The sequence below is a fragment of the Macaca fascicularis genome, chromosome 4, assembly GCF_037993035.2.
Source record: "Macaca fascicularis isolate 582-1 chromosome 4, T2T-MFA8v1.1".
NCBI classification, from domain to species: domain Eukaryota; kingdom Metazoa; phylum Chordata; class Mammalia; order Primates; family Cercopithecidae; genus Macaca; species Macaca fascicularis.
In genome coordinates, this window is record NC_088378.1 from 10959767 (window position 1) to 10977875 (window position 18109).

The 18109-nt window shown below is 43.0% G+C and overlaps 1 protein-coding gene across 1 annotated transcript in view; it reads right to left on the reverse strand.

The window, feature by feature from the left end:
• The window catches only part of IGF2R (insulin like growth factor 2 receptor), a 133730-nt gene that overhangs the window by 82572 nt on the left and 33049 nt on the right, over positions 1–18109 (reverse strand). The window contains exons 3-4 of the mRNA XM_005551504.5: positions 11442–11566; positions 9781–9879 (exon numbers count right to left, since the gene is read on the reverse strand). Coding sequence (XP_005551561.3) covers positions 9781–9879; positions 11442–11566 — 224 coding nt within the window. The remainder of the gene's footprint in view (positions 1–9780; positions 9880–11441; positions 11567–18109) is intronic.

The following is an 18109-nucleotide window of genomic DNA, read 5'->3' on the forward strand; positions in this document are numbered from 1 at the left end:
CCAGAACCATTTACTAAACAGACTGTCCTTTCCCCAGTGTATGTTTTTGTCAACTGTGTCAAAGATCAGTTGGTTTTAAGTATGTAGCTTTGACTCTGAGTTTTTTATTCTGTTCCATTGATCTGTGTGACTATTTTTATATCAGCACTAGCTGTTTTGATTACTATAGCCCTCCACTATAATCTGAAGTCAGGTAATGTGATGCCTCTAGCTTTGTTCATTTTCCTTAAGATTGGTTTGGCTATTAAGACTTTTTTGGGGGAACCACTTGAAGTTTAGGACTTTTTTCTAATTCTGTAAAAAATGATGTTGGCTTTTGATAGGAATTGCATTGAATCTGTGGATTGTTTTCGGCAACATAATCATTTTAATGACATTGATTTTTCCAATCCATGAGCATGAGATGTTTTCCCATTTGTTTGTGCCATCTACAATTTCTTTCTTCAGTGTTTTATAGTTTTCCTTGTAGAGATTTTTCACCTCCTTAGTTAAATGTATTTCTAGTGGGGTTTTTTTTTAGCAATTATAAATGGGATTGAGTTCTTGATTTGATTCTCAGCTTGATCATTATTGATGTGTAGAAATGTTATTGATTCTTGTACAATGACTCTGTATCCTGAAACTACTGAATTCATGTATCATATCTAAGAGACTTTTGGAGGAATCTTCAGAGTTTTCTAAGTGTAAGATCATATCATCAGCACACACAGACACGTTGACTTTCTCTTTTCTGATCTGGATGCCTTTTCTTTCTCTTGCCTGACTGTTCTAGCTAGAACTTCCAGTACTATGTTGAATAGGAGAGATGAAAAAGTGGGCATCATTGTCTTGTTCCACTTCTTAGGGGAAATGCTTTCAACTTTTCCCTGTTAGGTATGATGCTGGCTGTGGTTGTGTCATATATGCCTTTTATTATTCTGGGGTATGTCACTTCTAATAATTTTTTGAGTGTTTTTTTCATTAAGGGATGTTGAATTTCATCAAATGCTTTTTCTGTATCTCCTGAGATGGTCATACATTTTTTGTTTTTAATTGTTTAAATGGTGAATCGCATTTATTGATTTGCATACACTGAACCATCCTTGCAACCCTGGAATAAAACCCACTTGATCGTGATGTATTATTTTTCTGAAGTGCTGTTATATTCAGTTTGCTAGTATTTTGTTGAGACTTTTGAATCTAGGTTTATCATAGATATTGGTCTATAGTTTTCTTTTTTCCTTGTGTGCTTGTTTGGCTTTGGTTTTCAGGATAATACTGGCTTCAAAGAATGAGTTAGGGAGGATTGTTGCCTCTGATTTTTGGGAACAGTTTCAGTAGGATTTGTACCAGTTCTCCCCTGTGCCTCTGGTAGAATTCAGCTGTCAATCTGTCTGGTACTGAGCTTTTTTTGTTGGGAGGATTTTTTTTTTAAAAATTACTGATTCAGTTCCAATACTTATTATTGATCTTTTTGGAATTTCTATTTCTTCCTGGTTGAATCTCAAGAAGTTGAATGTTTCCAGGAATGTATACATTTCCTCTAAATTCTCGGTTGTGAGTACACAGATGCTCATAGTAGTCTCTGATGATTTTTTTGTGGTATCAGCTGTAACGTCTACTTTCTCATTTCTGATTGAATCCTCTCTCTTCTTGGTTAATCTGACCAGCATTCTATGAACATTATCTTTCCAAAGAACCAATTTCTCATTTTGTTGATCCTTCGTACTGCATGTTTTGTTCTCCATTTCATTTAGTTCTGCTTTGATATTTGTTACTTCTGTTCTGCTAGGTTTCAATTTGGTTTTTTCTTTTTTTTTTCTAGTTCCTTGAAGTGTGGTATTAGGTTGTTAATTTGTGGTCTATATTTTTTATGTAGGCATTTAACACCATAAATTTCCCACTTAGCCCTGCTTTTGCTATATCCCAGAAGTTTTATGTTACGTATCCATTTTCACTTGTTTCAATTTTAATTTCCATCTTAATTGCATTGTTGACGCAAAATTCATTCAGAAGCAGACTATTTAATTTCCAATTATTTGCATAGTTATGAGAGTTCCTCTGGGAATTGATTTCTAGTTTTATTCCACTGTGGTCTGAGAAGATACTTGGTATCATTTTGGTTTTTTTTCAATTTATTGAGACTTGTTTTTTGGTATGACATATGGTCCATCTCGAAAAACAGTCCATGCATGGATGAGAATATATATGTTCTGCGGTTGTGAGTAGAATGTTCTATAAATGTCTGTTAGGTCTACGTGGTCCTGAACCAATTTAAGTCCAGTGTCTGTTGATTTTCTTTCTCAATGATTGAATTCTATTATGGTATTGCTGTTCATTTCTTTCCTTAAGTCTACTAGTAGTTGTTTTATGATTCTTGGTGCTCTAGAGTTAGGTGCATATATATTTAAGATTGTTACATCTTGTTGAATAATCTCTTTATCATATAATGACCATCTTTTTCTTTTTTTTTTTACTATTGTTGATTTAAAGTCAGTTTTATCTAAGTATAGGTCTCCCTGCTTGCTTTTGATTTCCATTTGCCTGGAATATCTTTTTCCATCCCTTTAGCTTCAGTCTATGTCTTACCAATTAGTTGGCTTTCTTGTAAGCAGCATATGGGTGGATTCCGTTTTTTGGTGTTTTTTTTTTTTTTTAATCCATTCTGCCAATCTGTATCGTTTATGTGGAGCATTTAATCCATGTACATTCAAAGTTAATATTAATATGAGGTTTTATTCCTGTCATAATGCTGTTTCCTAGTTGTTTTGTGGTCTTGTTTGCATAATTGTTTTATAAGAGTGTTTATACTTTTGTGTGTTTTTATGATAACAAGTATCAAACTTTTGTTTCCCTGTATAGACCTCCTTTGGGCATTTCTTGTATGGCCCATCTAGTAATGACAAATTCCCTCAGCATTTGCATGTCTGGGAAAGACTTTATTTTTCCTTCATACATGAAACTTATTCTGGCAGGATACAAAATTCAGGGTTGACAGGTTTTTTTTTTTCCTTAAGCACCTTGAAAACAAAAACCCAGTCTCTCTGGCTTATAAGTTTCTCCTGAGAAGTCCCCTATTTAGTTTGATGGGGTTTCCTTTGTAGGTGATTAGATACTTTTCTTGTGGATAGGAGTTTTTCCTTCACGTTGACCTCATACAGTCGATGGCTATATGTTGTGGTGAAGTCCTTCTTGCAACATATTTCCTTAGAATTTGTTGAGCTTCTTATATTTGGAGGTCTGGCTCTCCCGCTAGACTAAAAAAGTTTACATCAATTACTTCCTCAAATACATTTTCCAGACTTTGTTATTCTCCCTTAGTAATATCTATGCTTCATAGGTTTGGATGTTTCATGTAGTCCCATACTTCTCAAACGCTTTGTTCACTTCCTCTGAATCTTTGTTTTTGTCTGATTGGATTAATTCAAAAGACCTGTCTTCAAGTTCTGAGATTCTTCCTTCTGCTTCGTCTAGTCTACAGTGGAAGCTTTCAACTGTATTTTATAATTCCCATAATACATTTTTCATTTCTAGAAATTCTATTTGATTTTTAAAAAATATCTCTTTGGTAAATTTCTCATTTATATCCTGGGTTGATATTCTGATTTCTTTGTATTGGTTTTCAACTTTCTCATGTATCTCATTAAGCTTCTTTAAAATTAATATTTTGAATTCTTTATCTAGTATTTCAAGCATTTCACTTTGGTTAGGATCTGTTTCTGGAGGATTAATATGATCCTTCAGGGTGTTGCAACACCATGCTTTTCCATATTTCCAGAATTGTTACCCTGGTTCCTTCTCATCTAGAGAAACTGTCACTTTTTGGTTTGAATTTTCTTTTGCTTTGACTAGAGGGTTCCCCCCTGCCTTGAGAATGTGACTATAATGTATGCTGCATAGTTTTATTTGGCTTTGCTTCTGGACGCTTTCAGCGGCAAAGACTCTGGATGAATTCCTTGGTTATAGATAGGTTTTGTGTGGTGACTTTCTCATATATCAGTTGTAGTAGTAATATACCAGGCCGGTGAGCAGGCTCAAGGCCTTCTGAGTAGCCAGGGTATGGTGAGGGATGATGGTAACTGAGGCCATGCAAAGCTTGTCTCCTGCCGTAGCACTGTGCAATTGTATACACAGCTGTGTCAGCAGATGGGCTATGCAAGTTCACCTCCTGGCCAGGAGTGGTACTTGCAGGAAAGAGGCAGTTGCAGTCGTGGCAACAGGATTTATGCTTGGCCTTTGTTAACGAGGAGACTACTCCCATGTCCCAGACAATGGGTGGGGCCATTGGACACCTAAGCGTCGTCGCTATCTTGTGTTCTGCCAGCAAGGCAGGTTGAGGAAGGAAAGCTGGGTGGAGCTGGGTCAGGCAAGCACATATTCAGGCTCTCCAACAGCCGAGACAAGCACTGGCCCCAGGGGTGATCACCGGGCCTCCAGGGCAACATTCTAGGGAGGGACAGAGGCACCTCTACTACATCAAAGAGCCCACATGGTACGAAGAGGTGCAGCCTGAGCTCCACAGCATAACAGGCAATAGCAGGACCCACCAAGTTCTATTGCCCTTAACTCAGTGAGTCTCCCACCTGTGTCCCATCGCTGGCTGCAGGCCAAAAAAGCCAGCCCAGTCCCAAGCAGTCTGTATTAGGTTGTTTTTGCACTGCTATAAATGCCTGAGACTGGGTAATATATAAAGAAAAGAGGTTTAACTGGCTCACAGTTCTGCAGGTGGTACAGGAAGCAAAGCTCAGCTTCTGGAGAAGCCTCAAAAAGCTTTTACTCACAGCAGAAGGTGAAGTAGGAGCAAGCATATCACACGGCAAAAGCAGGAACAAGAGAGTGAGAGTGAAACAACCAGAAAGTTTCAAACCACCAGATCTCATGAGAATTCACTCACTATCATGAGGACAGCACCGAGCGGATGGTGCTAAACCATTTATGAGGGACCCCCATGATTTAATCACCTTCCACCAGGCCCCACCTCCAACACTAGGGATTAAAATTCAACGTGAGATTTGGGCAGGGACAAAATCCAAACTACATCAGGGTCTGTGCTCAGATAGTGAAACGGCCCCAGGCTGCAAGACTCCCTGCCCAGGACAGAAACCATGGCTCTGAGGCCACACCTCTGCGGTAGTTTCATGAAGTAGGGGCGCCCAACCTCCACATCACAGCAAGAACTCAAGCCAAAGACGAACCCCCACCCAGGGTAAAAAAGGCCCCGGTCACCAAGTGAACCACGACTATGTGAAACATTCCTGTAAGTTTTATTTCCAAAATAACACACTGGCATCATTTCAATTACCTCTTCCAAAGAATATTCTAAAAATTCGTGTTCTCTGCCATCATTTCAAAGTAGATAGTTTTATTATTTTCTGTGGATAAATTTCCCAAAATTTTATTTTTTTAGACTGAAGCTATTCACAGACGGGTCTATTTATTAAGTTAACTGCTTAATATTTAGCTTTCAAATTTCTCTTAGAAGTAGGCTATCAAATCTGCAGGAACGCTCTAACCCACTAACCTTTTTCCCCAGTCCTGCTGTCAGAGATTCATGGACAGCTAATAGAGTGAATCAAACGACCTACACCTACTCACAGCCTCAAAGGCACTCGAGCTCATTTCGACCATATCCTCAAAGCAAAGTCGCCTGTCGCCTAAAATACTTCCCAGACACCTAAGTGTTTCTACTAATAATGGAGGACGTTAGAACCTCTAGAGCTCACAGGGTACCAGCACATGGAGCTTAAGCCTACCACCACATTCACGCAGAAAGGCAATGAAAATAAAAGAAAATTATTGCCACAGACTATAATTGGGTTACAGCAAAAAGCCACAAGTGCCTATTATCCTGCAAAATCTAAAGCTTGTCATCCCACAGCAAGATTATACGAAAACATTAACCCAAGAGGGGAGTGAGTCAGTGGACTGGGTAGGATTCAAGACAAGATGCAACTCTCTAACCAGCAAAATAAAAGCCTACGATAGAAAAGGGAGCAAGATGGCATATGGCACGACGGGAAAATGAAAGAACTCTTCGTTCTGAAAATAGCTCCATTTCATCAAGACACTTAGAGGATTCCAAGTCAGCAAGATCTGCAAGCACCCTCCACGGGGCAGGTAGCAACTTCTGGCTATCTCCCCACTCCGGGAGGGAAGAAAAGACATGCCTCACACAGCACTCCACAAAATTGGAATGTGCATCGGAAAAACAGTCAAGGCTACTGGGGAACGTCCTCCCACTTCCTGCTACAGCAAACACAGCAATGGAGACATTCATAAGACCATGAATTTAGCAGCCTGGGGAGCGAGGTTGCTTGCCAGCTGCAACACACCACACATTGAGTTAATGCTGTTTCGTATATAATAATTTTACTTTTATAACCCTGGTAAGACTGCTAGCAGGCCAGTTCTGAATTTTGCCTGTTCCCAAGGGCACTAAGGTGGGAGGTATATTTACACAATGCTTTAAAGAAATAATTATCTTAAAGCCCCTACCAGAATCCACTGAACAAACTATAACAGTAGTTTTAAAGGTGTTGTTTGGAACTACCAAGATTTTTGTCCATCGAAATCATTCTAAAAGTGACAGAGCAAAACGAATAAATAAATGAGATACTAGTAAGGTGTAGAAAGCAAGACTATACTGACGCTAAACCAAACTGAGGTTTTTTCTTCTTTAGGGAATGATAAGTGTTTTATAAGTACATAAACCTTCAATATGTTTTAAAGTTATCATATCATAGCCTGTAAGGTGTAATCAAATCAAACTGAAAACAGAAAAAAGGGCATACGCTTTATTAAGATTTGCTAACAGTGACAGCACTACATTTTTAGCAATCATTATGCTTTTCAGTTCTTTCCATTTAATCTATCTTAAGACAAAAAAAACGAGTTAGTGAATATGAGTATGTCCTCCACATCATTAGTCTATAGGCTCCCTGAAAGCATTCCAAAATTTAACAAAATTCCTACTGCTTAGCTCACAATAGGCTCTCAAAAAATGAAAACTCAATGAATAAAGCCCCAGACGCCAACTACACCTGAAGAGATAAGAAGTACGAATTACAAACGTTTCTCATGCATCTTCAATCTGCTTCTAAGAGAAATTACAAGTCATTGTTTTGAGAAAAACACAGACTATACCTCCCCACTCCACTATTGAGAACTAAAACTATTGAGAACACACATCAGCACACTTTCTTTTACAAAGGGCCACGTGCTATCTTCATTTTGGGTTTTGTAGGCCACATAGGTCTCTGTGGCATATTCCTCTTTGTTTTGTAACAATCCTGTAAAAATGTGAAAACCATTCTTAGTCCTGGGCTTGTACAAAAAAAAAGAGCCAGGGCAGGCTTTGAACCATGGGCTGTTAGTTGGTGATTTCTGACCCATAGAAAACAAATTGCTATTCATTTTGGAAAGCAATTTTTTCCTAGGTGGTAGAAGACACAACTGCCAATTCAGCAACATGAGGTAAGAGGTACACTCACATAAAACAAAAAATAAAACAAAACAAAGGGTATCATGATCAGGTTGGAAAATCAGAGCCCAGGAGAGTATCTGTGGGACTGAGAAGTTGAGGTCTAGCAAGAGAGCAGAGGGCACTGCTGTTGCCGCAGCCTCCACCTCCCACAGGAAGCAACTCAGATCCGACCAACTGGACACTTGAGGATGACTGTGTGTGGGGCTGGGCGTGGTGGCTCACTCCTGTAATCTCAGCACTTTGGGAGGCTGAGGCAGGCAGATCACCTGAGGTCAGGAGTTCAAGACCAGCCTGACCAACAAGGAGAAACCCTGTATCTACTAAAAAAAAAAAATATACACACACACACACACACACACACACACACACACATATAAATAAAATTAGCCAGGCATGGTGGTGTGGCGGCTCATGCCTGTAATCCCAGGATAACTGTGTGTCCCTGCCCAAATCTCGTGTCAAACTGTAATCCTCAACATTGGAGGTGGGGCCTGGTGAGGTGACTGGATCATAGGGGCAGATTCCATCTCCCCCTCCTTGCTGTTCTCATGATAGTGAGTGAGTTCTTGTGAGATCTGGTCATTTAAAAGTGGGTGGCACCTCCCGCTCCCACTCTCTTCCTCAGGCTCTGGCCATGTGAGGTGCTCGATACTCCTTTGCCTTCTGCCGTGACGCCTCTCCAGAAGCAGATGCTGCCATTGTGCTTCCTGTACAGCCCGCAGAACTGTGAGCCAATTATACCTCTTTTCTTTATAAATTACCCAGTCTCAGGTGTTTCCTTATAGCACTGCGAGAATGAACACACTGCTCCCATCCTCGCCCCCAACCCCCAAGCAGATGTCTGTTTTGAGATGCTTTTCCTACCACTAACAGTATGTCATCTAACAGCTGCACCTGAGTTTTTAAATGAAGTTTACCTTTGACACTACCTCCTAAATATCAGCCTTAATTCTTTCCACTTTAAACTTTTGGTTTTTTTCATTGAATGCTTTATGGTTTTTCTGGGAGGCAGTATTTTACCACTTCCACTTCCATATGAAACTATCTTTCCCTTCATAGATGACCGTATCTGAAAAAATCAGTGATTTATTATTCATAATTTAATCTGAATTAATGCTTTTAAATAAACATTTCTTTTTGCCTTATTAAACTGCATGGTATTAGGCCACCAGTAAAAATTATTATGACCATTCATTAGTTCCTGAATCCTTACAACCTTTGAAAATTCTTAAAAACAGAAAGTAATAGAGAAAAGTGAGATAATTAATTAAGATTGTGATCCAGGTGAGAAAAGAAAACTCCCTTTAGGATCTCGGGTGGTGGGCATGGAGAAGCAGCAGAAGGAACACGGTCTGCTCTTCCCCAGGACCAGGGAGGATCAAGTAGCAGTGCAACATCAGGGAGTCCAGGCTGGGGAAGAGGACATTTCATTAGTCAACAAGAGTGGCCTGCCCGAGAGATCCATTACACACCACCACAACCACAGTTAATAACAACGTAATTTATTCTTGCATATCACTAAGAAAGTAGATTTTAAGTGTCCTCACAACAAAAAAAGGAGGTATGTGAGGTAATGCATATGTAATTAGCTCAATGTAGCCATTTCTCAATTTCAAAACATCATGTTGCACATAATAAATACATATAGGTCGGTGTGTACATATACAGATATATATACATACACCCACCCAAGAAGAATGTCTTGACCAAGGAATGCTGTGTTCAAATAACAAAGAGTGGACGTAACAATAACAGTAACCTAGAGACCTAGTCTCTGAGGTCAGCTGGAAAAGAATTTAAGGGGCACGTGGCCTGGACTCACATTGCAGCCAGAAGTCATCCCAAGGCTGAGGAGAGGGACAGACAGATTTAACAATGCAAACAGGTAAAGGAGACTTATCAGAGCGGGGTGCAACACAGGTGGAACACCAGGTGCAAAGGAAGATGAAGCAGTCAGCGTCAGAAACAGATGGCCCCTGCAGGGAGAGTGAATACTCTAAGCCCAAGCCCAACCACGCCACTTGGTTTACTGAGTTGCACAGCACCAGAAACCAAGAACTAACTTGCCCTATATGGATGAGCCATTCTATTTCCAATCTGGACCAAAAATCATATCCTGTGATATTTTAAATGCCCTGTCCTAAAAATAAGAATCACTCAGACAAGTTTTAAAAAATTAAATCACATGGTATCTCTGCTCAAATGCAATTTCGAAGCTAAAAAAGATTTTCACCCCGAAAGGTTAGAATGAGTATTTGAAAGGTAAAGCTCCCCGGAGTATACTTCATAAGCATGTAAGTTTGAAGTTCCCGTGTTACCTCCTTTTTTGCTTTAAATATGTCTTTCTTGCAGGCTGCAGTGGTCCTCCACTCAAAGTAGTGCACACATTCTGTTGCGGTTACAAATTCAGGAGTTCCCTATTAAAAAATAATAACAATTATAATAAGTTACCATGCCACACATTGTAAAGATTCTTCTTTAAAATTAGAATGCAGTAAAGGCTACTAAAATAAAGAAAGCAGCAGCAAGAAGGGCAGGGGATGCAACTGCTTTAGTTAAACAGGGTCATCAAGACGTTCCCAAATCTGAAAATGCTGAGACCAAAGCTTCATAAAATCATGTTGGGATTTTGTGTAACTAATCCAAAAGCATTCTACCGCCCCAGCTATGCAAGTACAGTGAGGGAGTTCATGGGAAGAAATCCTCGGTCACTCTCCTCTCAAACTCCAAATGTTCTCTTAAGCAAATGCCAGCAAACCAAAGCCAGGAAACATGACCTCATGCTTCCCGTGAAAAGGCTCCCATGAGAAGCCCATCTGCATCTGATCAAGTTAGTACATCCACCAGACGCCCACCCTCCAAGGCAGCCCCTCCTGTTAACCTCGACCAGAGTGGACTACAAACAGGCCGATCACAGCATAGCAGGGTGACACAGGCACAGCAGGAACTGCCTCTACGCTCCCACGGGCAAGTCTAGGGAGTTATCCTTCACAGTTCTACTTCTGGTATGGTGAACACAGAATTCATAAAGGAAATTAGTTAAAGTTAAAACAGCAGCTATATATTTTATTCTGTAATATAAATCTTCTCATTTAATGCCGCTGCACACAGATTCTTTTATTTTTTAAGGTCTCAATATGCACAACGATGCACTTCATACGCGGATCCAAAATTAACAATGTTAGTTTTATTTGCAAAGTTCTTCAGATGAGACACTGTGGACCTGAAGATGCAACAGTCACAGTCCCAAACTCTAAAATGATATTTTAAAGCAATTTAGTAGCCACAGAGTTTCACTCGACCTGACTTTCCTAAGGATTGGGTTCTTACTCTGATTCAAGAACATTCATAGAATTTGTATAACAATTCCTTCTCCCAAGAGCTAAAACAATTATTTACTGCAAGTTCCTTTCCAAAAACTAAAGATTAAAAATAACAAATTACATACAATATGCCCATAAGAACAATCATAATAATTTACACAATGATGTCCTCTTTAAACACCAAGTAATATCCAAAAAACTTGAGAACCCCATACCCACGGGCCAAGGCTTCTCCTAAACAGATGTGGCTATCTCTAATTTAATATAAATGAGGAAAGAAAAGTATTTTCAAAAAAACTAAATACGCTGCTCTAAAACCCATCAAAATGAAATGCTAGGAGAAGAGGTTTTAGAAAAAAAAAATTATGCCTATAACATAAACATTAAACAGTGCACTGATTTTTACCACACTAATCACACTTAATTGTAGTTTTACAAAAGACGTGGTCCATGTTTTACTTAAAAGTTGTAACAAGTTTAGAATTTGTTTACTTATTGGTTCTTGATGGTGATGGTGATTTGGTAGGGTTTTTCTTATTTGTGTTTCTAAGTTTGCTTACTGATTCTTCCTGGAATACCTCTACAGCCAGAATACCAAGGGGCAGACATTTTTTTTTTTTTTTAAAGAAATACATCAAGTGTCTGTGTGGACTCACCAGGGTTTTCCCACACAGGAAGGCAATGCTGCTCTGGACTCTGTGATTTGTGCCTGGCCGGTCACAGCTCACTGTTGTGTTGAATTCCAGGAGAGATCTGGTTGCACTTCTCAAAACAGAGTCACCTATTTGGAGAGAAAAGAGAGTGAACAAGCTATAAAATATACATAACCAAACAGCTATTTCCAAGAAAAAGCAAATTAAAAGTAGCATTATAATTTATCTGACAGCTTATAAATTTATAAAACTTTCCTTTCCCAGAATTTTCCATCTCAGGAGTGGCATCCCCATTACATTATCTTTACCTTGTCTGCTGCTTTCCATACATCAGAAAGGTCCACAGCTATATGCCCATCTCAAATCTGTCCACATTTCTCCACCTCTACTCCCGCTAAAACCACTACCTGCGCTCCAGCACTGGCCACCTAAACTGCTCCCCATGCCTCCAGACTAGTCTCATCCCTCACCAGCCTCACTTCCTCATCCATCTTGCACCAGTGTGATCTTCAAAAATATAAATCAGAATATATAACTCAGCCACTGAAATTTTTCAATACCTCCCATCACATATGCTAAAAAATCAACATTCTCTAGAAAGGCCTACAAGTACAGTGACCACATCTCTGTTTGTCTGGGACATAACTATAACAGTCCAGAATAAAAAGTCTATGTAAAAATCAACATGATGGGGGTTGGCATAGGAATAAACTGATCAGAAGACTAGAATAGAGAGCAATTGACTAGAAGAGAGAGCACAGAGACACAAATGTGAATTAAACTTTGATTATGACAGAAGTAATAGATCAGGGAAAAGAGGAGGCTGTTCAATAAGCAGAACTGGAAATAAAAACAGAACTGGAAACAAAATGGTTATCCATATGGAAAAAGACAAAATTGGATCTCTGTCCAGTACTGGGTACAAAAACCAACTCTAAACACAAGCTTGTACAACCCGTGGCCCGTGGGCCACATACAGCCCAGAAGGGCTTTGAATGCAGCCCAACACAAACTTGTAAACTTTCTTAAAACATTATGATATTTTTTGTGATTTTTTTTTTAGATCATTAAGTATTATGAGTATTAGTGTATTTTAGGTGTGGCCAAAGATAATTATTCTTCCAATGTGGCCTAGGGAAGCCAAAATATTGGACACCCCTGTCTAAATGGATTAAAGATGTAAACATCAAAATACAAACTTCAAAACTTGGCAGAAATCTTAAGATAGAGAAAGATTTCTTATGACTCAAAATGATTAATAAGGTTGACCTATTCAATTTAAGAGTTTATACTCATCAAAAAATAGTTTAAAGAAAACAGAAGTTATAAACTGGGAAAAACACAGAACTGGCAAAGAACCAGCATCAAGAATTTCTACATACATTCACATGCAAACAAATAAGAAAAAGAATTTTTTATGTATAATTCCAGGAAATAAAGGACGATGAATTACCTCTGACTGAGAAAGCACACACCACGCCAGAAAGGAGAGAGAAGGAAAAATCCACACCTAGCCACACAGTGGTGGATTTTAATATCCAATGAAAAGAAAAAATTCTAATCTAGGTCACACGCAATAGAAACCCAATATAAAATGAACAAGACATGATCAAGCAAACCGAAGAAAAACGTACATCAATAAATATGTTAAGAGATGTTCAATGTTACTGGTGATCAAGGAATTTCAAATCAAGACCAAAATGGTATACCGTTTACAGCCATCCCTCTGGCAAAAATTAAATACCAAGTGTCAGACGTGAGATGGCTCAGAGCTCTCCAGTATTGCTAGTGAAATGTTAACTGGTTCAACAACTATGTAAGTCAGCAGGACATTATGTCCTAAAATTGAACATTTGTGTGCCCTATGGCCTAGTTATTCCACTCAGTTATTCCACTCTTCTGAAGAGCAAAAACCTGGAAATAACCAAAGGCCCATCAACAGAAGAGTGGATAAATTAACTTTGGCAGATCCACGCAATAAAATATTACAGCATCCGGAAGGAATAAAACACAGTGAAAAACAACAATATGGTTGATTTGTAGTAATATTAATGTTATCATTTAAGTCCCAAAGAGTTACATATAGGAAGATACACACTTTAATAAAGTTAGTTGCATACACACACAGATTTTTTTTTGGAAATTAGATACAGTAAAAAAAAAAATTAATACAAGATGGGAGCTAACGATTACTTCTAGTGGAAAGTCAAAGAGGGAAAAGCAAAACAGACAGTGGTTACTGCCAAGATCCTAGATTTTTGTTGGTAACAGGGCTCACTACGTTACACAAAACAACTAATTTTTTAAAAGGAAAAAGGTTAGTCCACGGATTACCACATGGATCACTGTATGTGTCATGAGCTCGGGATGACAGCTGATCCAATCCCATATACACCTGAAGTCTTGGGGCAGGGGCGAACCAAAAGTCAGCGCTGCCCCACAGCACCAGACTGATGGCCCGGTGGTTCTTCTGCCTGCGTGCAAAAGTCGGCCAGGATCATCCTTCCCCATCTGCAACACCCAGGGTCTTTTCTAAAACCTTTGCCTGGTCGGCTCAGCCAAAAGGACACAGAAGTCCTGCAGGGGCTCTGAAACCAAGGACAGTGCCCCGTGGACAGCTCCCTCGCCTGGACAGCTCCCCGCGCCTGAACAGCTTCCGAGCCTGGACAGCTTCCGCGCCTGGACAGCTCCTGCGCCTGGACAGCTCCCGCGCCTGGACAGCTCCCCGCGCCTGGACCGCTCCCCGCGTCTGAACAGCTCCCCGCGACTGGACCGCTCCCCGCGCCTGGACAGCTTCCGCGCCTGGACAGCTCCCCGCGCCTGGACAGCTCCCCGCGACTGGACAGTTCCCCGCGCCTGGACAACTTCCGCGACTGGACAGCTCCCCGCGCCTGAACAGCTTCCGCGCCTGGACAGCTCCCGCGCCTGGACAGCTCCCCGCGACTGGACCACTCCCCGCGCCTGAACAGCTTCCGTGCCTGGACAGCTCCTGCGCCTGGACAGCTCCCCGCGCCTGGACAGCTCCTGCGCCTGGACAGCTTCCGCGCCTGGACAGCTCCCCGCGACTGGACAGCTCCCCGCGCCCGAACAGCTTCCGCGACTGGACAGCTCCCCGCGCCTGAACAGCTTCCGCGCCTGGACAGCTCCTGCGCCTGGACAGCTTCCGCGCCTGGACAGCTCCCCGCGCCTGGACAGCTCCTGCGCCTGGACAGCTCCTGCGCCTGGACAGCTCCCCGAGTCCCGCCTGCAGTGGGCGTGTCTGGGAGGCACTCAGCAGGGGCCGGGGCGGGCTCAGCGGTGTCGAAGTACCCGCCTAGGGAGACGCGCAGCTGGAAGTGCGTGAGGGCTGGAGACGCGGAAGGCGCGTGGGGTGCAGCAGACACACGGGGCATGAAGAGTACAGGGAGGCGCGAAAGGGGGAGGCGCGAAGGGGGAGGCGCGAAGGGGGAGGTGCGAAGGGGAAGGCGCAAAGGGGGAGGCGCGAAGGGGGAGGCGCATGGGGCGTGGAGGGCGCCGGGTGGTACAGGGGATAGGCAGAGAGGCACAAGGGTGGGGAGGTGTGGGGGCCGGAGGAGCATGAGGAGGCGAGGGGTGTGGCGAGGCGCGGGGCGGAAGGCAAGGAAGCCTCCGGAGGCACAGAACCCCAGGAGGCGCAAAGGGCGGGGATGCACGGGGGCCGAGGAGGCGCGGAGGACCGGGGAGGCGCAAGAGGCCCAGGAGGCAAGGGGTCCTGGAGAAGCGCGAGAGCCAGGAGTCGTGGGGGACATCGGGAGGTGCAAGGCACCCAGGGAGGCTCGAGGAGCCCAGGAGGCGCGAAAGACTGCAGTTGGGGGAGGAGGGGAATGGGGTGGGTGGAGGATGGGAGGCGGCCGCTACAGGCAAAGGAATGCAGCGTCTCCTGGCAGCTTCAGAAGGCAAGCCCCCAACCTCGTGTCCTGTTCGCACACAGGGTGACCCCTCTGTGCCAAGAGCCCCTGAGAGTCCCTAATAATGTGCGGGTCACGTCCTGAAAAGGAGGCAGAAAAAAAAGCCCTGGAAGCGGGAAGGGAGTGACTCAGCCGCACGGCCACGCTGGCGGCCACTGCATCCCTCGGCGGTAGACCCGGGCGGGGCGCACACCCACCCCTCACCGGCTTCCTCGCAGCCCAGTGGCCAAGGGCAGACACCGGCGAGAGCCGCGGAGAACCGCGGCCTCCCAGAGAAGCGCCAGGCAAGGACTGCGGGCTGCCGCCACCACGCCAGGCCCCCAGCCTGTCCCCAACATGCCAGGCCTCGGCCTCCCAGACTGCGGACCCTAAGCTCCAGGTTCGCAGGGCTGAGCGGCGGAACCCCTAGGACTCGCTGGCAGAGCCTCTTTAGAACCACATTAGACCAAGCTGTATCTTTTATGTACAGAGTTGTTCGTTGTTTTTCAGCCGCCAGGGCTCCCAGTTTGAGATCACGTCACCGGAGCCTGCCCAGATGAACCAAGCTTGCAACACGGGGGGAATCTAAGCGCTAGGACTGAGGAGCGGGACTGAAGAAGCGCACACCGCAAGGCAAGATCCAGGATCCAATCAGATAGAGCCCTGGTGTCATCTAATTGCAAGATCCAATCAGATCACACCTTATTACCATAAGCTTATAAAACCCCACCCAGCCCCCAGCTTGGGGCTACAGGTTTGAGCTTTCTTCCTGTCTCGTCGCAGTGCAGTCCACACTCTCCAGCAAAAACCCTGCACTTCGGTGTTTGGCTTTCCCTGGTGCACTGGCAGACGGGTTCGGTTTGGTCTGGTGACACTCTAGGCCATGCTTACACACTCACCAGGCCTACCAGGACACATTCACCAGACCCTCCAAACCATGCTTACAGTAACCACCAGGCTGCACACACAGGCCCTCCACACCACACACCACACCACACTTGGCCGCACCCCCGGAGCCGCACCTTCAGGTTCTCCAGAATCCGCAGGGACCTCAGTGCCAGCCAGGCCACACAACCCAGCACTCCAAGCCACGCTCACTAGACCCACCCGGACCACCAGGCCACACCTCCGAGTGCTCCAGATAGCGCTTGCCAGGCCCTTCCAGACCACACTGGCCAGGCTGCACCTCGGAGCCCTCCAGGCCATGCTCTCAAGGGTACCACCATGCCAGGCTGCACCGGGCCCTCACGTGCAGCTCAGTCAGACCACCAAGTCGCACTCTGCGGGCCCACGAGGCCGCACTTCCAAGCCCAAGCAAGCCCACAGTGCTTAGGCCTCCTTGAAGCCACAAAGCCTGGTGATCCTGACTTCACAAGCAGCCCCCTGCCTGCCGCAGGGCTACAGCAAAATTACATTATTGCCATGGCAATTAGAACCTACAAGGCGGAGAACCCTTCCTGTCCTACTTCCTGATTTGCTCAAGCAAGTCTTTCCTCTCTCCCCTGCACACCCACTTAGCGTTTCCTTCAACATACACTATTCATGCTATTTTGCCAAATTAAAAAAAAAAAACTCATCCAGTGTTTTTTTACCTCCAGCTTCTCTATTTATATGGATACTCTTTTAAAAAGATATTTTTCTTGCTATCACCAACACACTCCTTGGCTACCCCTCTTGTCCCCTGAACTGGCTGTTCCCCCAGAGAGACACACAGCTCACTCCCTCAACTTGAGGTCTTTACTTACATGTCACGTTCTCAGTGACACTTACCCTATTTAATATCCTTGCACACACACCCCTGAGCCCTCAGTACTCCTGATTACCCTTCCTTTCTTTTTTTATAGCAGTCATCATAGTTTAACATACTACTTAGCCATTGCTTTTTTCATCTGTCTCCCACCCTATTAAAATGTAAGCTCCATGAAAAAAAGAGATTCTTGTCTTTTGTAGTGACCGATTCAATTCCAGTACCTAAACCAGGGCCTACATGTCACTGACAGTCAAATATTTATTATAAATAAACATTAACTGTTGGCTGTTTTAATATAATGCATACATACAATTTTAGATGATTTAACCAAGTAAATAAGAAGAAAATACACTATAAATTACTGAGCCATACCCATACAGATTGTTCCAGCATATGTGCCACAATAAACAATGCTACCAAAAACCTTTTGTAGAAATATCTACATATAGTACTACTACTTCTATCCGTTTAAGTCACAAAAGATTATGTGAATATACGTTTTAAAACGTAACAGGTATTGCCAGACTATCAGGAGAGACCATAAATCAGATAAAAACATGAGTTGTATCCAAAACTCAACCAGGTAGCATCTTAAATATCCAACAGAATTCTAGGTTTTAAGAAAATAAAAGACTTAAGAGGAAAAGGCATTTTCACATCTTATAAGACAAAGACATGAAAGATACAATCCAATGATCAATCCAAATGCCTGCTCTAGATTTCTGTGAATGCATACAAGAATTAGACACTACCAAATCACTGGAAGTTAGGGGCCAGGCTCTTTAGAGTAAATGAATCACCTGGGACGGCGACTACAGTAGGACTCACTGTGTCCTACCAGGTCACCAGCAAGAAGCCAAACAGAATTCCAGGCTCTAGTGGTAACCTCAATTAACACTGTTCCCTAGTGAGTACATTACCTTAAGTTAAATGGGCTGGTAACAGGCTTCCTGAAATGGATATAGAGCTTTAATTCTCAGAAGGTTAATTAAAATCACAATATTAATATTTGATGT